The 18211-nt window shown below is 45.9% G+C and overlaps 1 protein-coding gene across 2 annotated transcripts in view; it reads right to left on the reverse strand.

Moving 5' to 3' along the window:
- UVRAG (UV radiation resistance associated) overlaps positions 1 to 18211 on the reverse strand; it is a 92403-nt gene that overhangs the window by 68454 nt on the left and 5738 nt on the right. For both annotated transcript variants that reach the window (XM_032972078.2, XM_032972079.2), the window contains exons 3-6: positions 13038 to 13072; positions 7414 to 7575; positions 4967 to 5041; positions 2677 to 2759 (exon numbers count right to left, since the gene is read on the reverse strand). In XM_032972078.2, the coding sequence (XP_032827969.2) occupies positions 2677 to 2759; positions 4967 to 5041; positions 7414 to 7575; positions 13038 to 13072 (355 nt within the window). The remainder of the gene's footprint in view (positions 1 to 2676; positions 2760 to 4966; positions 5042 to 7413; positions 7576 to 13037; positions 13073 to 18211) is intronic.

Consider the following 18211-nt stretch of genomic DNA (forward strand, 5'->3'; position numbering starts at 1 on the left):
TAGTGCGCCCTAACCTTGCCGAGCCTCACATTTCCGAGAATTTTAATCGTTATTTCTCTTCCATTCTTTGCACCTCATCAGCTCCCCTCCGCTTGATAGATGACTGCTCTTAACCCGGCCAAAGCTGGCGGCTCAACACTTCCAATAAAAACACTTGCGCTACATTGTATGTCCATGTTAAAAAGTGAATGTGTTGAGACCTGCGATTAATCTTGCACTTTCTTTAACAGCGCGGTTTTTTCTCTCTCCCGCATAGCCAAGTGATACCGGCCATTGAGCGACAGCTCGTTGCCTAACCGGAAGACTGCTTTTGCGAAGCGTTGAAATATAAACACACTAATCATTTTGCATCAAAGTTCACTTATTTAATACTTTCATTCGAGGTTACCACTCGGGGTTCAACAAAATTGGCCTCTACAAGGTGGTCGCGGTTAGCTCAGATGTTTCATTATGGCCATGCAAGAGCACCTGGGCCAAAACCACTGAGATCCTGGGCCCAAATCTGGGATTCACCCACCAATGATTAAAACAAGGTTGTTTAAGGTGACGTTGGCTCACAGTGTCACAACGGTCACCATGAAACACGCAAACTACCATCGTTATATAAACGTGCCTTTCATTCATTTTGGGGACTAAAATGTCCACACACGATAATGTTCTTCCTTTATCATCAGTCATTCTCTATCCGACGCTGCGTTCAGGCATTCATAAGCCATCGCCGCTTCTCGCGATCGAACGATGCAGCAACAGAACTGCTTTTTGTGCTTAGTCTGTTGTCCTTTACACGCACTTCTCAGTTGGCTACATACGGTGCAAAAGTATTCAACATACATACAATCCATCTGCATCCACACGAGTTGATCTCACCGCGCTACAATTCCTCAGTGGGCGCTTTCCATCCTTTGGCTGCCACTCCATCGTTAGACTCGACCACTGGCCATCCAAAAAACATTTCTATGCTCTGATACATGTTATATCAAAACACTATCAATTCACTTTTGTAAATAAGTCGCCAATTCACAATTTATACTTCTGGCGACGCGTCCTGACCAACGTCAACTAATTTTTCCTGCTTCTGACAGATATGGGAAGCAGGGTTATTTTCTGTTAACGTATTTAGCTATTTACATTCTCGACAATGTCACTTCGTGATAATTTGTGTTCGCCGATGACCAACGCAGAGTGCGCCGGGTCGATGACCGACAGTGCAGGCTACCACCCAACATCGTCACGAAAGAATGAATGAGCGCCTTCTAGTGTTGCGCGAGAGCGTCATAACACAGCGACTCTAGAAGCGGTAACACTGTTGGCGTAATCCTCCAGGGTTGCCCCACCGACATGACAACGCAAATCTCAGCTTTTATTTTTAAGGGGGTTTCCTGAAGTGGCATTCCTTCGCGTCGTGACACAACTTCAAGGGTACGCAAATGGAAAGGGCAAAGAAAATTTTGTAAGAGGTGCAATGTACAGCACCTCCATTCTAAGCTGCAAGTTTTCCAGCCGGAAGATCCACAATGTCTGGTGTTTCGCAAAGAAAGTCACATCCCCCAAAAAAACTTTTAGATGCTATTTTACATGCTACATTAAAACACTCGATCTGTTTCTCTAAATAAGTCGCCAATTCACCCGTCACACTCCAGCTCCCGGCTTGGTAACGTTTTTGCGACCAATATTGCAGATTTCAAATCCCTTCCGCAAGTTTGGCTCGATAGACCGAAGTGGAGTAGCTCCCAGCATGCCCAGCACATTGTGGTGCCGCCAGGGTCGCGGGTTACCACAGTGGCGAGATGTTAACGACCTCGCATGGTATACAGGAGGTCATGGCTTCGATCCAGACCCTGACGCCTGCTGTATATTTTGAGTCTGCGTGTCTCTCTTCCCGTGGTCACATAGATTTTCTCCGTTTTTTCCGTCCATATTTAGAATCAGCATGTGTTTATAGAGTGTCATAGAGTATTTGGCTGCTATACATTTCCATGTGATGATAAGCCACTTCCTTGAGCTATCATTTGTGATAGCCAGCTCGCTTCTGAAAAAGAGCTATAAAGCTTAGTGGGGCCTTACCAGGTAAAATAAAAAAATAGTAGAAACAATTTTGACAGTTTATTTTCGAGCACCACCATGCAGAAAAAAACATATACGGTGTTTCGCTGAAGAAAAAAAAACGTATTAGCATGAACCACTTGCCACGTCCGTGCGGACCACCAGTTGCCTGCCGTACGAGGGACTTCACACAGGTACGTCCTGGAGGCTGACCATACTTCACCACACTGATCAGTGTCGGTTGGTGAAGGCGGGGAACACAGATGTGGCAGCTGCACTTGTCCTCTACTGCCCACAGCGTGGCCCCCACAGCAGCCCATAACACCTGTTGTGCATAATGGTTGCCCATCCAAGAAGTGCCATCAAAGGCTCAACCCTGCTCAGGTTAAGAGATCTGACGAGGTGGGGTGATTTCCAGATGATTTGACAAAAGGCAGTACACTATAGTTGTGAACCTGAAAGTCGGGTTGGTGGTTGTAACTTTCAATTCGAGTTAAAAGTCCACGACACCCAAACTTGCATTGGGGACTGATTGGAACACAGCCTCATCGATGTGCGTCATACAAGCAACGGCGGCCGTTGGATCTTTGCGCGGTGATTTTCCCCGCTTTCCAAACGCGCCCGAGTACTCACCTGATTAGGGAGAACACGCTGTAGGAAGTCCGCACAATGTTCTCATCCACCTGCAGGCTACCCTGGGTCCTGTCCGCCAGCTTCTGCAGGAGAGAAAGTGAAACCAGCTCCCCGTCATTGCCGGCAGCATCGACAGCATCTTAGCACCGAATGAGTACGCAAAATCAACTCCGCATCGATTATTCAGGATTCAGATTTTTATTTCGTGAAAATGTCCCCTTTCAGCTTCGTCAGAACGAAACCGACGGGACGGATCAGGCAAACCACACGAGACGGCATCTACGGTAGACGGGTAGTATACACAAGAGACAGTACAAACAAGGCAGTTTTTAAAGTTAATTTCATTTTGGTGGGTTAGAACGCACGAGACCAGGATAGCCTCGTCCATAAGTGTGACCTGGGTTGCCAAAATAACAAGAACAATGAAGCAAGCCAAAATAAAAGCAGAAACAAACAAATATAAACCAAGAAATCGAAGTTACTGCATAAAATAAAACAAAATATACTAGTATAACCCTGCAATGAATGTGCAGACCAGACCAACAAGTACACATTCTCGAGTCAAATCGTGACTATTGAATCATTTGTGTAGGAGCGTAGCACAGTGGCAATGTTTGTGCTTCACAGCACAAAGGACACGGGTGTGATTCCCTACTCGGGCGCATTTCTGCATGGAGTTTGTATGTTCTCCCCCTTTTCTGTATGGGTTTCCTCCCATCGCAAAAAAAAAAAAACCCATCCTATGTCACTGAGTATTTTTCTAAAATAACCCAATGCTGGAAAAATTACCCGCAAATTACTCGACTGGGATCGCAGAGAGAAACCATCAAACGACTGCAAAAACTTGTCAGGACCCTCCTGAAAAAGATTCTTAAGACTCCGCGAGCCTTCCCTGGATATAATTGTGTGGTAATAATAATGAGAATTCATCAACTCATAGGGAGGTAGTGCTGAACCATTCCATGCGTACAATTCACACGGGGGTGACCACCGCAGCTCAGGGGGTAACAAGTGTAAACAACCATGGGGGGTCAAGAGGTTGAAGTGTAAAATCGGTTTGCGCTGGCGACAGCTGTCAGGGAGCACTTTTCTCGCTTGACTCTGCTCCCGACTTCGAACTCTCGCCGGAGAAGTCGTGGGGTGAGCCGCGGCACAATCACGGCAGCCGGTCGCGGCTAATCGCACGTTGTTCGTTTTTTTCCCCAACGGGCAGTGGACCTGCCTCATGAGCTACGGTCATTCCGGTTGAAGCAACGAGTGTCACATGGCGAAATAAATGTGAAGTCAGAGCAACACGACAGAGGGCCCAATTAACTCTGACGCTTTTCTGTCCTTCATCATGAAAAGTAACATATCAATGTGCCGAAAGGTGAACTTTCTAATTAATCGGCATGTACTCCCGGCCGTAACAGAAGATTGTGATCTAAAAATGTGGAGTAAAACTTAAAAATGCACGAAGAAGCATGGAGCGATGAGCGCTTGGGATTACACTTAGAGACAGAAAGAGGAACGCAGTGGATTGGAGAACATATGCAGGTTAATTAGTTCACCTAAACTATTAAGTAGGTGGGCTTGGGCAAGACACATCGCAAGAAGGGATGATTGACAATGGTCAAGGATAACAACTGAGTGGCAGCCAAAGACTGGAGCACGTCTGCATAGCAGTAGAGTAAGTCAGCCGCTCATATCCCTGCATGGGCTTTTGAGCATCAGCCAATCAAATGCCGTAGTTTCCTCCCACATACAAAAAAAACCCAGAATGCAACAGATCACACATCTCAACCAGGACCCTCCTGAAAAAAAGACAATCTTTGCGTTCATTTAAGGCTTTCCTGTCTAAAGAGTAATTCATATTTAGTAAAGTAAGGGCTGTAACGTATACTGTTTAAAAAGCCAAAGAAAATAGAGAGAAAAAACGCTGAAAACTGTTAAGAAGCATGCAGGGGTGCATATTTGGAATTGCGCTGAGACTGGAGGAAGAACAAAAGGATTAGTGAACGTTCGCAAGTTAGGGGCATCACAAAAACAGTGGACTTGGGCAGGACACGTCATTGTCGCTTGAAAAGATATTGGCCGGTGGTCAAGACTTGTGATGGGAATAGTATCCAAAAGTGGGAAAATGCCCAAGGGGTTCATCTATTGCACCATTGCGGAGGTGAAACGAGCTAATGCGCAGGTGTTAACTCGATTGTTGCATTGCTTGGAGAGGTCTACATCCAGCAGAAGATAGAGCATGGCTGATGATGACACAACAATTTAAAAAACGTTGTGTGGGGGCATTCTTCCTTACCTTGCGATTACTCAGAGTTCCGTAATAACCGTCGGTCATTCCGAACACGATGGAATTCGGCGCACCTGCCCGTATCTGTAAGAGTACAAAAAATATAAATATATAAAAAGTACGTGACAACCAAAAAAAAAGAATGTATAATCATATTTCTTTTTTCCCCGCACAAACACCGCAAGCTGCGATCGCCGAAACGGCCGGACACCTGGCTGAAACTCCATCAAGCAACTGGGAGGGCAACCATCCATCGACGGATCGAGTCACATTTCTTCTAGCCGTCCTGCTGGGATACCACTTTAATAATTAGGAACACATTGGAGAAACACGCACGGCGCTTTCCGCCCGTCCGCACGTGAAAATCGCACAAATGCCTCCGCGGAATTGCAGTCTTGGGGGGGGGGGGGGGAATGCTCGCACGAAAATTGTACGATAAAAAAAAAGGCGTCGAACAAAGCGATTGCATGCGCGCCCAATTTTTCTCCTTTTATTATTTAAGCGGGGAGTTATCGCGACGACGTGTTCTGCGCGATGCTGTACTTTTTTTTTACAGGCGGTGCTCTTAAAAAGCTTTTCCTTGACGAAACGCACACGCCGGCACCTGTGCACACACGCTATCGATAATTGCACGTATGGTGGCAGAGAGGGGAAGAAAAAAATAAAGGAACGAGAGAAAAGGGGCACGTGCACGGAGCAGACACCAAAGGACGCCCCGTCGCTCTGTAGAATGTCTGATGCGTTCAAGCTGCCGCTCCGAGTGCATTCCACGTGGCGATTACGCTTCAAAATAGCGCGCCTCTTTCCTTCCTTCCCACCGATTGTTTTTCCTTCGAATTTCTTCCCTGCAAGCCGGGTGCCCCCCTCCCCAAACCCCCGGGAGAGACGTTTGCTCGCGCGTTAATTTGCGCGTTCGCACGCGCACCTCTCTCTCGTAGGTCACCGTTTATTGAGGCGTTGCGGTGAAAGATTTTTACACCGGCGGGCCCACATGTGAACAAGCAGAGCCTCATTGTCAATACACTGCTGGATGAGGAGACTGCCGTCGCAGTGCGGTTCGTGGCAGTCGTTTGACCATAATTCACCACCGTTGGGTCAGTGTCGCTTGCTGAATGTGACGGAGCATAGAAGCACGGTACAATTTTTTGCCGCAATGCTCTCTGCGGGACAAACACGTGGTGCAGCCCCGCAGCCGCCGATACCAATCTGGTGGGTCAACGGTGGTCGCCAACCCACGTGCGATCGAGGCTCAACCACTCTTCTTAGCCCTTTGAATTTTGGAGAGCTCGTGTGCATTGTAGTCGATTTGCTATTCGGCATCGGACATGACGTTAATAACAAATCCATTTTTATTCTTAGCTCTTTCGGTAAAGTCACGTTGAAGGGAAACAAAATAAAATAATAAAATATATATGAAACAATAAACAAAAATTCTCACGACGTTCCGACCATAACACAACGGTCATCGCCTGATTATTTTATTGTTTCCCTTCAACGTGACTTTACCGAAAGAGCTAAGAATATGAATTACTGCAGTCACGAAAGCTTTAAATCAAAATTTAAAAAATCCATTCATACGGCGCTTTTCGGAGAACAACAATAACTCGGTGACTCTTGCGGTGATGCACTTCCCACCCCACGTCCTCAACTGCCAGCCACGCCGATCAATTCAGGTGCTGCATTCAACTGCGGCCCACGCTCTCGCCTCTCTTTTTCTTATAAACCAGGCTCATGTTGAACGTGTCCCATGAAGTGCCCGCTAGTGTAACATCAGTAACAGCCGACGCGCTTACTGATGACACGTCACTTGTTGAAAAGCAGGTTGTGTGCCAAGAGAAGCACAGAGGCCATCCAGATCAGCATTGTTGTATTGCCAAGTAATGTCATTAGCCTCGTGAAGTTTACGTCTAAGTGTGTGTAGGGTGACTTTAGAGTGCTTAGACAATGGTCAGATGTAACAACTGGTGCAGCAACATCAACTGTGTATGGAATTGAGTCAGAAGTTTGGAACGGCTCAAAGGCACTGAACCAATCGGAGAGAGAATTTGGTGTGCGAGTAGCGCAGTTATCCCCAACTGTTCCAGGTTGTAAAAAAATCCAGCTGCACGGCCAGATTAATCAGCTGTCTTGCTGCCATGAACAGGTATGGACATTAAAGTGACCAAGGACAATGATCTCAGCGGCTGGATATTGCTGATATACAATTTGAATAAAAAAAGCATTTGCATTTTGTAGCACTTATCCTTGACCATTATTTAGCATCCCTTCTAGCGACGTGTCCTGTCCAAGGCCACTTGACAGCACAATTATAATCAGAATCAGAATGTTAATTTAAGACTGGAGGAATCCGATGAGCTATGAAGCTCTCTTTCACAGATGCCCCCTCCCCCCGGTGAGCAGCGGCGCAGACGGAAGCCGAGAGGGGGAGACGCGACAGCAGCACGCGGTGACGTCACCTGGGGGCCCACGTATCGAAGGCCGTCGAGATGCACGTCCCACTCGATGAGCGCTGAGAAGCGGTCCCCTCTGCCGCCGTACACGCGCACCACCAGCCGCGACACCGATGTGTCCAGGTTGTCTGGCATCAGCCCAAAGTCCAGGCTGCACCATGTCGGGTTCTGGACGGACAGGGAAATTAAATTACAGTTCCGTGGCGTATTAATCGCGCATCGTTGGGCAAAGCTTGCTTGAGAATCAGAATGTTTGTATGTACATATATTTAAAGTTATTTCACACCTTAGGTAGTTAACCATGCTAATCGGAGGTGTGGAAAGACTGGAGGAATCCGATGAGCTATGAAGGTTTTTTTCACAGATGTCTAGTCAGCAAGTTACAACAACAAAAGTATTTCCCTGTGCAAATGAGCAATGAGGCAGAGCTATTCTCTCTACTGGAGACCCTGAGCCAGTGATGGAAATTCCATATTTTCATGGCTCTGGCCAGTCTCTCCAGAGGATGAACACTGCTTGACTGCTCACAAAGTGGTGCGGGAATCATTTTAATTGACCTTGTGAAGTTGAAAGGCTTAGCTGACTGCAAATCAAGAGCTGAATTCGTAAAATGTTATATTGTGGGTCACGTGTTCTAACCACGACATCGAATCAAGTTCCATTTGCAAGCATGGAACAAGTACGAATTGAGTGGTAGGGACAGTACCACGCACACAAGCCCAGCTGCTTTTGCTTCTTCAGTGCTGTGACCCGATCACACCACAGCTGAAGGAGAACATGCACAATGCACCTGCCAAGGGCACTAACAATGCACCCCATCGGCACCAGAGGACCCAAGTTCCCCATCTCACCTTAAGAGACCAAAGGCACAAGTGCTGTGAGCGAGCAGCAACTAAAGCTGGAATGGCACTCGAGGAATTAATTTGGTCAGCATCAATCGTGTCTGCCTGTGTTTTCCCACTGCTCACATACCATGAAAGATGCTCATTTAAGGTTGAGTTGATCTAGTGAGAGGCCCACCATCAGGTTCAGATGCCACTTGCTGAACATGTACAGAGCCAGGAATCAAACCCATGCAGCCGGGATCGTAGGGCAACGTGCAAACCACCGCACGACTGCTCCTCGCACAGTTACATCTATGCTCGTCGCCACCACACACGCGCGTGCAAACAAGAGCACAGGACAAGCATTCCTACCAAGAATAGTTGTTAGTGATTGCGACGAAGGATCGCTGTAGCCAGCGTTGTTCGGCGCGTGCGAGATTCAAATGCCCCCCGCCATCCGAGTGCCGTCAGGTCCAACACCGAACCCCATTTCGGCTTTCGCAACGGGGGGGGGAAGGGGGCTGGGAGGGTGGTTTGGGGCACAACTGGCCGCGGCGTTCCATGACCAAGCCCATCTCTCATGTGGCTCCGGCCACGTATAACTAAAGAGATGAGTTCAAACCACCCAGCGGGCAATGGCATGCGATGCATGGCTCATAAATCGCGAGCTTCTGCCAAATGCGAGTCACGTGGTGCCGCGATTTTGTCCCGTGCAGCGCGGCGTCAAGCCGGGCGCAATATTTACGAGCGGTGGGCCGAAAAGTAAAAGAGCGCCAACAGAATGCAAATAAAAGATCCCGAAAAAATTGTAAATTTTCTCGTAAAGTACAACTTTTGGGCGCTGTCCATCACCTCGGTAATTGTTTTGTGCTGGGATGTCACTGGTCCGTTGGTCTTTTTTTTAAGTCTCCAGACTCGCAGATCGTGTGCAGTGTCCTTTTAGGGAGACTCCCTGCTCGGGTTGCTTTGCCAATGCAGGCAAAACAATTAAACTTCACACAGAAATCAATAAATAAAACTCACTACTCTCGTCAATAACCTGTTCATATTAGTGACGAAAGAGGTGCTTAAAAAATATACATATTTTGTGTGTACGATTCCAGAATGCAGACCCTTTATTTTTACTCAAATGTTCACAATGACGACTGGTCGTAAACCTACTTGCTGCACTGTACCATGACAGGCACCACCTTCTTACCCAGGTCACAGATTTCATGCATCCACCAACCCCTCCTCCAATTTTCTGGATGAGCCATGGACCGCGGCAACCACGTGTGATATTACAGATCCTCGTCTGTTTGTTATTTCATTACCCATCATTCTTTGTTGAGCCTCTATCATCACCACCATCATCATCAGACCATTAACAGTGGTGATTGTGGTGGCACCAGCCATTCTTTGGCAATCATCTCTCTCCACCTCCTATGGTCTTTTGTGATCTGTATAACATCTGCTGCTGATCTCTCTGTTCAAGGTTCTCTCTGTTGCCTATAACATCAGAGAAACCAGATGCATTTAACAGGCCACACACCCTGCTGATGAGACTCCGAGAAGGTGAAATCTAGTCCAGGGTTTGCCTGCTTAAACAAATTCTTATGGAAAACACTGGCCCACTGATTGATGGGCCTAAATGATACTTGAATTTTGAGCAATGAAACAGATCCCATCCTGTATGCGCATTATTTTATTACATGTTAGTGGACACGTCTACTGAACCACGATCATCTTCAAATTTCTGCCACGTGCCGCTAACATCCCAGCCATACCATGCACCACTCCCCGGGTCCCGTCCTCGCCCCCCCCACGGTGCTGCCGCCAGCCCCCCGCCGTGCCACCACACTCCCCGCACCCCCGCCTTGCCGCGAGAGATCAGGTTCACTCCGGGTTGTCCCTGGGAGGGCGGCCGAAAGCAGCAGGAAGGGCTGCATCTACTAACCAACGAACACCTCCCTCCACGCCCCCTCCGCCCCCTCCGCCCACCACCAACAAATATTCGCACCCTAAAGTGTCACTTCCCACTGTGCGACGCGTCAATCATTCCCTCCCGGAAAAACGCAGCTGTCCGAGGTCCTCTAGCCACTGTCCACCCAAGCTTCTTCATCATCATGCCCAGTTGGCTGTCAGCTTCTTTATTTACGGATGCTTTATTTGTTAACACACACCGTGTGTGTGTGTTTTAAAAATAAATTATTATTCTTTGGCTACAGCGCCATCTGCTTCTGGGCTCGCATCTAATCGCCGTGTGGCAAACGTGACCGCGTGCACACTTAGCATCATCATGATCATCAACAACCATGATCTATCCAGATTGAATGACGCCTCCCCAGGCCACTGCCCCCTCTCGTGATATGACGATGTAAATAAACCGAGCTGGCACCTGCACTCGAGTAGAATTCGTAGTTCCTTCTCGACGGATGTCCTCTCGGGAAGGGGATAGAGGGGGGAATCTCCTTCGCCTGCCTCCTCCATCATTATTCTGAACCATCGTCCCTTCGAGTGATATCTCCTGCTCAAGCCCGCTTACGTGTCTGAATGGTCAATACAATGTCCCTGACATCTGTTTGTCCTTTAATCCACGTGCTCCTCTTTCCATCTTTCGCTGTAATTCCAAGCGCGCATTTCTCTATTTCTTCTGTGCACGTGTTTAGTCTTTGTGTTTAAATTGGTATAACCACTTTGGTGATTAAAATCTGTGAAAGGAACATGGAACCCAATCCATAAAAGAGCTCTTATCTTAATAGGTACATAGAGAGGCCGTGTATCCTAGAATGTCAGATATCAGGGTTCGAAGTGTCGTTAATGATAAAATTTACCTTCAAATATCCGGCGTACCATTGCACAACGATGGTGACATCACCGACACGTGACCACGTATGAATACACACGAGCAGTGACATCACAAGAGCCAAGGTGGTGCCCTTTAACGTAACTCTAAATAATTTATTCCTGATTATGGAGACCGCAGACAGCCTTGATAAGCATGAAATCTACAAGAGGGCAAAAGGGCTGGGAGATATGCTCCTTAGCAAGGGCTGAATAAGATGTTTAACTACCTTTGGAAAGCAACCACGCTAGGACTGTAAACTGAATCAGAATACGTATGTATACCGGAGGAATCTGATGAGCTATATAGCTCTTTTTCACAGACGTCCAGCAGGGGCGAGTCAGAATGTACGCATGGATTGTTTGATCAGAACAACTTGAAATAGCAAAGCGCTTAAATTGGAGACAATGTTGTTGCCAGGTCAAAAAATTATTGCCCTCTCCGTATCCAACGGGTTAAGCTGTGAAGCTTGCAGTGACGGATACATTTCGATTTCATAATAAAGGTTTTTGGGTTAGGTCGCGTAAGTATGAATGTGTCGTAACCCAGCACCACCCAACGCAGCCAAACAGGAAGATTTGTCACGAAAACAAAACGTGCTAAACACATTCCTGCAGAGGGAGCTGGTAGGAACATTGGGTTGCTCGGTCAATGGCCAGGGTCAACGGCGGCGTGGTGTATACCGCAAATATGCCCGACTGTGAGGGCGGGCACAAGCCGGCGTGAGTAGGTTAAACGTTTAGTTTTATAAGGGCACCACGGGGTGACCAGCCCCTCCCCACCCAGCCCCACCCCTCCCACCCCCCACCCAGCCCCACCCTCCCCACCCAGCCCCACCCTCCCCACCCAGCCCCACCCTCCCCTCAGCACCCAGCCCCTCCCCACCCTCCCCTCTCCACCCAGCCCCTCCCATTTTTGGATGCACGACGGACGGACACAATAATCCATGTGGGCTGGTGTAACCAGGAGGTTCCTACCAGTATTAGTTACTACTTCAGCCTACCGGTGTGTCATGGAGAGTAAATCCACAACATTTACAATTTGAGTGCAAATTTTCGCTGTTGATTACATCCAGTATCATCGGACAATTTGCAAGATGACCTCATCACTGTGAGCCAATCAGGTGCAGAGAGCTTAGGGGGGGTTTATTGTAATTACATAACAATAGATTGAAATAATCACTGTTAATTAGTAATTGGTGCCTTCGCAATGCATACAATTGTAAGGTGTATGACTTCATAATAGTTTCGCGGGGAGTTTCAAAGTGGTTGGCCTCACGTGGTCGCAGGGCGCTTAAAATTACATCGTGGCCAAAATTCAGCCCCTGAGCCATATGTTCCTTATCCCTCATCTGTGCCTTACCCCTCATCTACGAGATGAGAACGAATTGTTTATTTTTTTTATTTAAAGCTTTCGTGACTGCAGGGATTCATATTCTTGGTTCTTTCGGCAAAGTCACGTAGAAGGGAAACAATAAAATAATAAAAACTATAAAACAATAAAAGTCTCACGACGTTTCGACTGCAACACAAGCAATCATCATCAGGTGTGAAAACCACAGCAAGAACATTTTTTTTATTTTCTTGCTGTGGTTTTCACAAAATTTGAAAATGTTCTTGCTGTGGTTTTCACAGCAGTCGAAAACGTCGTGAGCATCTTATTGTTTTATAATTTTTATTATTTTATTGTTTCCCTTCTACGTGACTTTACCGAAAGAACCAAGAATATTAATTGTTTCTTGCCATGACTTTTAGAGCGATAACCTCCAAGTCAAAAAAATGAAGGGCCTCCGCTCAAACGAGCAATGCTGCAGTGTTCATTTTCATTCGGCAGTTCTGATCAAGCGACCGAATGTACACATTCTCATGGCAGGGGCCAATCGTACAAAAAAAGGACGACCACTGTTGATTCACCGAGTCAATTCGTGAGCTCGATTTGAATTCTCAACCCGTCACGATCCATTCGTGTGCTATTTTTCTTACCAGAGAATCGCGTATGACCTCGCTTGTGTAAAATTCTGAAAAACACAACGTGCAGCAGAATTAAATCAAACATCTTGTTCATAAAAAGCCAGTCATTCGTGCACATGCATGCCACCAATTTGCAATGCCGCATCGACACGGGCTGAAAATGCATAATCAAGCTCTGTACTGAGAGATGAGGCATTGGGTTGAATGGTATATGAATATAGAATGTTTTGCTACATGTAGGGGAAGAACAACATACCAATTCATCTCTTTAAATCAATTCTTAGACCCACATCACATGCGTGGAATTGTTTGTTTAAGAATAAATGTGTTTATTTGTACACAGTATATGTTGTATGTAATGAGTTGATGGGAACCCTGCAACCACTAGTAGTTAGGCACCACATTCACTCCAGTGACGACAATGGTGAGCCCTGAATGGTGACAATGCATCACATTGCTGGGGGGAGGTGAATCATTCCACCGCTGTAATGCAATAATATTCAGATGAGAATAAAAATAACACCAGCGGTCCCTTTGCTTATACCGAGTGTTTAATTGATGGTCTCCATTGGCATTGTCCACTTGCGGCGGAATTTCCATATTCCTAAGGCAGTGCCCAATCTCTCCATAAGGCAACCCCTGTTGACTATCAACAAAGTGGTAGTCATTTTATCAACCCCCGGAATGAAATATGAATGGCCACTGTCGTGAATTATTTCTTGACGACAATAATTCCGAAAAACAAGGCAGAGAATTTTCCAGTTTTCCACGAGAGCGCTTTCCAAAGGCAAGGGTTAGCTGCATCAACAAACACCACAACACGATTATGGTTAATTGATGAATTTGTAATTACGTTGAAGACGCAATGTAATTGTCATTTCAGGTTAAATCTGTAAGTACAGCCCTCGGTAAATCCACTACTGGATGGGGGGGGGGGCTCCACAAGCCATGTGGGGTCGCGGCGGTTATTTGACAAACCTTCCCCGCACTGGTCACTTGATGAAGTTGAGGAGCACAGACTAAACTATAAAAACTATTTTACCAGGTAAGGCCCACTGAGCTATACAGCTTTTTCAGAAGCGACCTGGCCACAAATGATAGCTCAACGAAGTGGCTTACTGTGTGGACATTTATAGCAGCCAAAGACTCTAAACGCGTGATGTCGTTTCTAAATGTGGAGGGAAAAACCGGAGGACCCGGAGAAAAATCCACGCGACCACGGAGAGAGAGAGAGAGAGACGCGCAAACTCCAAAAATACAGGCGTCAGGGTCAGGATCGAACCCAAGACCTCCTGCATACCAGGTAAGGTAGTGAACATCTCACCACCATGGCGAACAAACATGGGAGGAGAACAGAGTAGTCCAACAATAGAATGTATTTCACTGCCCTCTGCTACCCACCATATATTGCCACAGCCTATAACACCTAGTATGCATGGTGGCCGCTCATGCTAGCACTATTCAGGTTCATCTCGGCTTAGCTTCCAATATGTGATGTGATCGGGCACATTCCAGGTGAGTTGGTCATAGGTCAGCTGACAATGCTGCTGTAATTGTAATTATAATTGACCCCGGCATGTTAACAGCACTGTATGAAAAAAACACAATCGGGTGGAGATGGAGTGGCAGCTTCGTCAAGAGAGGTCCACAAAACTAAAGTTAAACAGGAGACGGAGCAATGGAATGGTTGCCCATTCGGGGAATTCGGCAGAATGCAACTGCACAGAACCTTATTCGGCCAGCAGTGGTCATGAGAAAAGGATCTTATTTAATTATTCAACAGTAGATTATGTAACTTTGATGAAAATAAATTATGGCTGTTATCCCTAACCATGCGATGTGCAACAGGAGAATTGGAAGGGTCATTGCCCGAAACGTTGCCTATTATATACCTTTTGATTTAAAGCTTTCGTGACTGCAGGGATTCATATTCTTGGTTCTTTCGGTAAAGTCACGTAGAAGGGAAACAATAAAATAACAAAAATATAAAACAATAAAATTCTCACGACGTTTCCACTACAACACAAGCAATCATCATCAGGTGTGGTTTTCACACCCGATGATGATTGCTTGTGTTGTGGTTTTGTGTTGTGGTTTTCACACCTGATGATGATTGCTTGTGTTGCTAGTCGAAACGTCGTGAGAATTTGATTGTTTTATATTTTCATTATTTTATTGTTTCCCTTCTACGTGGTGACTACCGAAAGAACCAAGAATATATTATATACCTGTTTCTTTTTGGGGCAGTGTTGTTGACAAATGCGTTGAGATTTTCTTGACTCTTCACAACGTGGTTCAGTGGAGTGTATGTATGTTGAACTTCTTTCGCACTGTATGTAGCCAACTGCTTCCTGGCCTTCCTAAAAGCACAAAGCCAACTTTTTACAAAACCTAACATCGGCTGTACTGGGGGAAATCAGCTGCGGTAGCAAAGGTTGGGATTAGAGGATCTTGTGCCCAGGTGCCCAGTGAACACGCGGTCTTTGCAAGCTCCGACTCGCCAAAAAAAAACAAACGCGTGCCACGCCAAAATGAAACCGAGAGGGTCTCCAGCAATAACAGCGACTCGTCAAATATACGATCAAATATCTTTTTTGTATCCTTTCCACATACTACTAGAAGAGATGGGAAGTCAAAACCCTCCCCCACCCCGACCTTACGAGTGGAGATGTTTACAGAGAGAATATGGATGGGAGCTTGGCTTGAACCCTAAAGGTGACAGGAAAATCCAATAGAAGTCCTGTTTATGAGAGAAGCACATGCCTCTGTAAATACCCTTGCTGTGCAAATGTAAATATCTTGTTCTGATGTAAGCCCTCTCTCTTCCTCTTGCCCCTCTCACGTCTCCCCTTCCACTCTTCTGGTGAAATAACCCTTATCCACGAAGCCACCCTCTTAATGAGCGAGTGCTGCTTTCAATCAGATGTGACTTTTACATTTAGTAATTTGGAGGTGGCTATGTTGAATTTAGTTATATGAATAGTTTACAAGACTTTGACAATCGACTTCTGGATGAAGGCCTCCTCAATCCGAGTCGGTTAGGGGGGTGTTTTATCCATCCTGGTTAGTGTAGGTTAGTTAGAGGTCAGGATTGGTTTAGAAATCACTTGCCACTGATGTTGTCCGTGGCTGGGAATGGCACATTGTAATATTTTTTTTAATGCAAGTTGCACAAGTCATTTTTATCCAGACTAGATTAGAAACCTCACTAAACTTGAGAAAGTGGTTCATCACAAGATGCTGCCCGGATTTGAACCCTGGAACTCAGTGGTGCTTGACTCAGTGCTATAAACATGGGCATATTTGGTCGTTTGAGTGACGGCGAATTGCACCCACCCACCTCAAAGAACTTTAAACACTGCCCTGCAGAACTTCTTCCGTCTGGCCAATGTTGATGTAGAGCAAATGACGGAGCTCAATTGTGTGCCGCACAGGTTAAAGCTGCTCATTGGCTTTGGTGGAATCGCTACTTTCAAAAAGTAATCAGTCAATAATAATAATTGATTTCTCAATGTTTTACAAGGCACGTAAAGCTCAATTTTTTCACAGTAACGTGCTGTCATTACCTGATTATGTTTCTGATTATGGACGTAACATTTGAATGCATGAGGTCAAATTAAGCTTAACAAATGGCAATGTGGTACGATTCTAGGCTTTGTATTGTGATCTGTGTGCATCAGTGGCTGCCGACTTCGTATTAACCCAAGCTGCCAACAATCATCCCCCATTTTAATTGTTAGAATTATCTCACAATGCCAGCATTTGCCCATATAGTAAAACCTTGGATTGCGAGTAACTTGGTCTGCGAGTGTTTTGCAAGACGAGCAAATTTTTAAAATAAACTTTAACTTGCTAAACGAGCGAGGTCTTGCAATACGAGTAGTACGTACAGTATACGCTTTGTCTGCCGAGGGTCACGTGATCACAACTGAGCCGATGGTTCTTCTCTCTCTCTCGCTGCGGGATTGTGGGTAATCGTCTCCATTGCTCGGTCTCAGTCGGCGTGGCTCACTCGTATAGTCAACATCCGTGCAAGCGTATACTGTTTACTATAGTGTTGTGACCACGTTTATTTTGTGTCTAAGTGTAGTGACTGTTATTTAGTAACTGCGCTGCAATAATGGCCCCCTCCTCCTCTCCTCTCTCTCGTTTCCCTCACACCAGCCACGATAAATTTAATCAATTAATTTGATTACTTTATATTAAATGTAAATAATAGAAATATAAAAAGGTATTTTGTATTAATCGTTTTTATATAAATATTTTTGGGTTGTGGAATGAATCATCTGGGTTTCCATTATTTCTAATGGGGAAATTCGCTTTGATATACGAGTGCTTTGGATTACAAACACGTTTCTGGAACTAATTATGCTCGCAATCCAAGGTTTTACTGTATTTCTCCATTAGTATTTTTGGAGAAAAAGATAAAGATTCGAATGTTGCTGTGAATAACTATAAAGGGCATGCCTCCTTTATGCAACTCTCCTAAAACTGAGCGCGGGCTTGTCCCCACTTTTATGACGTGACAACGCGTTCCCAGAAATCCCGTCGTCGTAGATTGGACCCAATGTTCCCATAGCCAGGAGAAACGGAAGAAACATCACTTGCCGATGTGTTTTTGTTCATTTAATCAGCCACATTTAACGGGGTATCATTAGTACAAATCCACAAAAAACGCTTGTGAATAACGAATACTCTGCGCCAAGTGACGTCGGAATCCAGACTGAGACTCTTCGGAACCATGTCGAAAGATGCGTCCGTAAATCAAGTTTCTGCGGTCGTAAACCGACCCACGGTGGCATTGTATAGCCGTCGTAAATGTGGATGGCCGTAAACTGCAGCCCGCCTGTTTTTCTGTTACTTTATTTCAATGCAACCTCAGTGTAGGCTGTTCCATTTTTGCAAATGACATTCATTATTTCTCAATATTTTAACTCAGACCTTGGTTCGTGAGAGTTTGGGTGATAAATTTCCAACAAGTCACATGGCTTTTCAGAGATGAAAAATGCTCGGCATAATGGTGATTAATGTTAACCTCCCCACCCCCGCTGACCAATGTGGTCTAGTGCGGCCAAATAATCCCCACAACCTGGACGGCAGAGGGAGAGACACCAACCACCCCAACTAGCAACTGATGGACAAAGAGCTGTATCAGTTGATCATCGATTATACGGCTGCTTCAAACA

This window comes from Petromyzon marinus, chromosome 47, assembly GCF_048934315.1.
Source record: "Petromyzon marinus isolate PM22_M1 ecotype Great Lakes invasive population chromosome 47, UKy_Petmar_22M1.pri1.0, whole genome shotgun sequence".
NCBI lineage: Eukaryota > Metazoa > Chordata > Hyperoartia > Petromyzontiformes > Petromyzontidae > Petromyzon > Petromyzon marinus.